This window comes from Rhea americana, unplaced genomic scaffold (assembly GCF_003343005.1).
Source record: "Rhea americana isolate MKP2758 unplaced genomic scaffold, rheAme1 scaffold_121, whole genome shotgun sequence".
Taxonomy (NCBI): Eukaryota; Metazoa; Chordata; class Aves; order Rheiformes; family Rheidae; genus Rhea; species Rhea americana.
In genome coordinates, this window is record NW_028185273.1 from 1,195,271 (window position 1) to 1,196,692 (window position 1,422).

The 1,422-nt window shown below is 34.3% G+C and overlaps 1 protein-coding gene across 1 annotated transcript in view; it reads right to left on the reverse strand.

The window, feature by feature from the left end:
• Positions 1-495: 495 nt before the first annotated feature.
• Positions 496-1,422, reverse strand: part of TRPA1 (transient receptor potential cation channel subfamily A member 1) — a 37,020-nt gene continuing 36,093 nt past the window's right edge. The window contains exon 27 of the mRNA XM_085325079.1: positions 496-953. Within this exon, the coding sequence (XP_085181205.1) occupies positions 722-953 (232 nt within the window). The 3' untranslated portion in view covers positions 496-721. The remainder of the gene's footprint in view (positions 954-1,422) is intronic.

The window sequence follows — 1,422 nt, forward strand, 5'->3', positions numbered from 1 at the left end:
AGTTCTTAAGACATTAGGGAGGCCAAAAACACAGCAGCAGTATAAGTAAGAGTAAGCTGTAAATGATTTAACATTAGCATGTCATTCTATCACTGCTGCTATATGCATGCTAGTCCAAACAATCTCTCCAGGAACTGCATATAGTTATCTACAGCAGAAAATGGTCCTTCCATTAACATTGTATTTTCAAAAGCTTTTATTTATTTCCTACCTTTCAGGCCTGATCCTGCAGTCCTTACTCAGCAAAACTCCCAAAGCAGCTTGTCAACTTAGTTTCTCACTTTTTCTTAACACTATATAAAACCTATTGGCTCTCTCAAAGGTCAGGATACTAGATGAATTAGAGTTTGAATTTCTGATAAAAATATTTGTAACAGAAAACAATGTAATTAAATATGTAACTAAAAGTGTTAGGGCCAAATCCAGAACAGATTTAGACAGACGCCTAGGGAACTGTCAGGACACCAAGGTTGGCATTTGGTGAGTTAGGCACTTTCATGATTAGGCAGCCATTTTTAGGATCACAGTTTTGGATGCAGGCATCCTCAGTCTGCTTAAAAACTGATTTGGACATCTATATCCTTTTTTTGGATGAGGTCCTATTTCTATACTTGAACACATGATGTATCACATTAACATACACACAGACATTAGGAGAAGTGACTCTAAAACAAAACAAAACAAAACAAAACGATAATGCAACATGATGTTATACCCCGGTCTAGAAGAAGCTATTGTTCTTTTCTGTGCTTGGGTTAGGCACATTTGTTTTAACAGCTTTTAATACTGTATCCCATTTACTGTTCTTGTGTTCTAACTGCCTTTTCCTAAACTTGTGCTGAAATAAATCATTGCTGTCTTCATCCTCAGCCTCTGACACTATCTCCATTTTTTGTATGATCAGTTTAATGAGGTCGTGCTGCTTTTCCAAAAGTGTTGAAATATCTTTGAGCCTAAAACAAACAAAAAAATGCATATAGCAGGTTTTGTCATTTTGTTTCAAATGATACTTTAGTCATTAAAACTACAGGTGCAAAACACCTGACAGTCAACAGTTTCACTTTTATTCTAATAAAGAATATTCTTCGGAGAATATTTGCAATTCAAATAAATAGAGTTACCATCAAGCCTACAGAAGACAATACATAGACTTGTTTTATCTTTTAAGAAACGATTAAAGAAATACGAAATGTCTCTAGCAACTGCCTTCAGGAAATTACTAACAGGGCTTTCTCAAAATCTACTTTTCAGAATGTCTCATCTCACAAAACTGCAGTGTGAGAACACTGATAACTATTCCAAAGGTTCTCTATAAAGCATAGTTTAATCTTATGTAGTTAACAAACACGTAAATATATTTTAAAACATGTGAATAGTATAAGAATTAAAATATTCCAGTCACTAGCTAGCATTCATACAAAG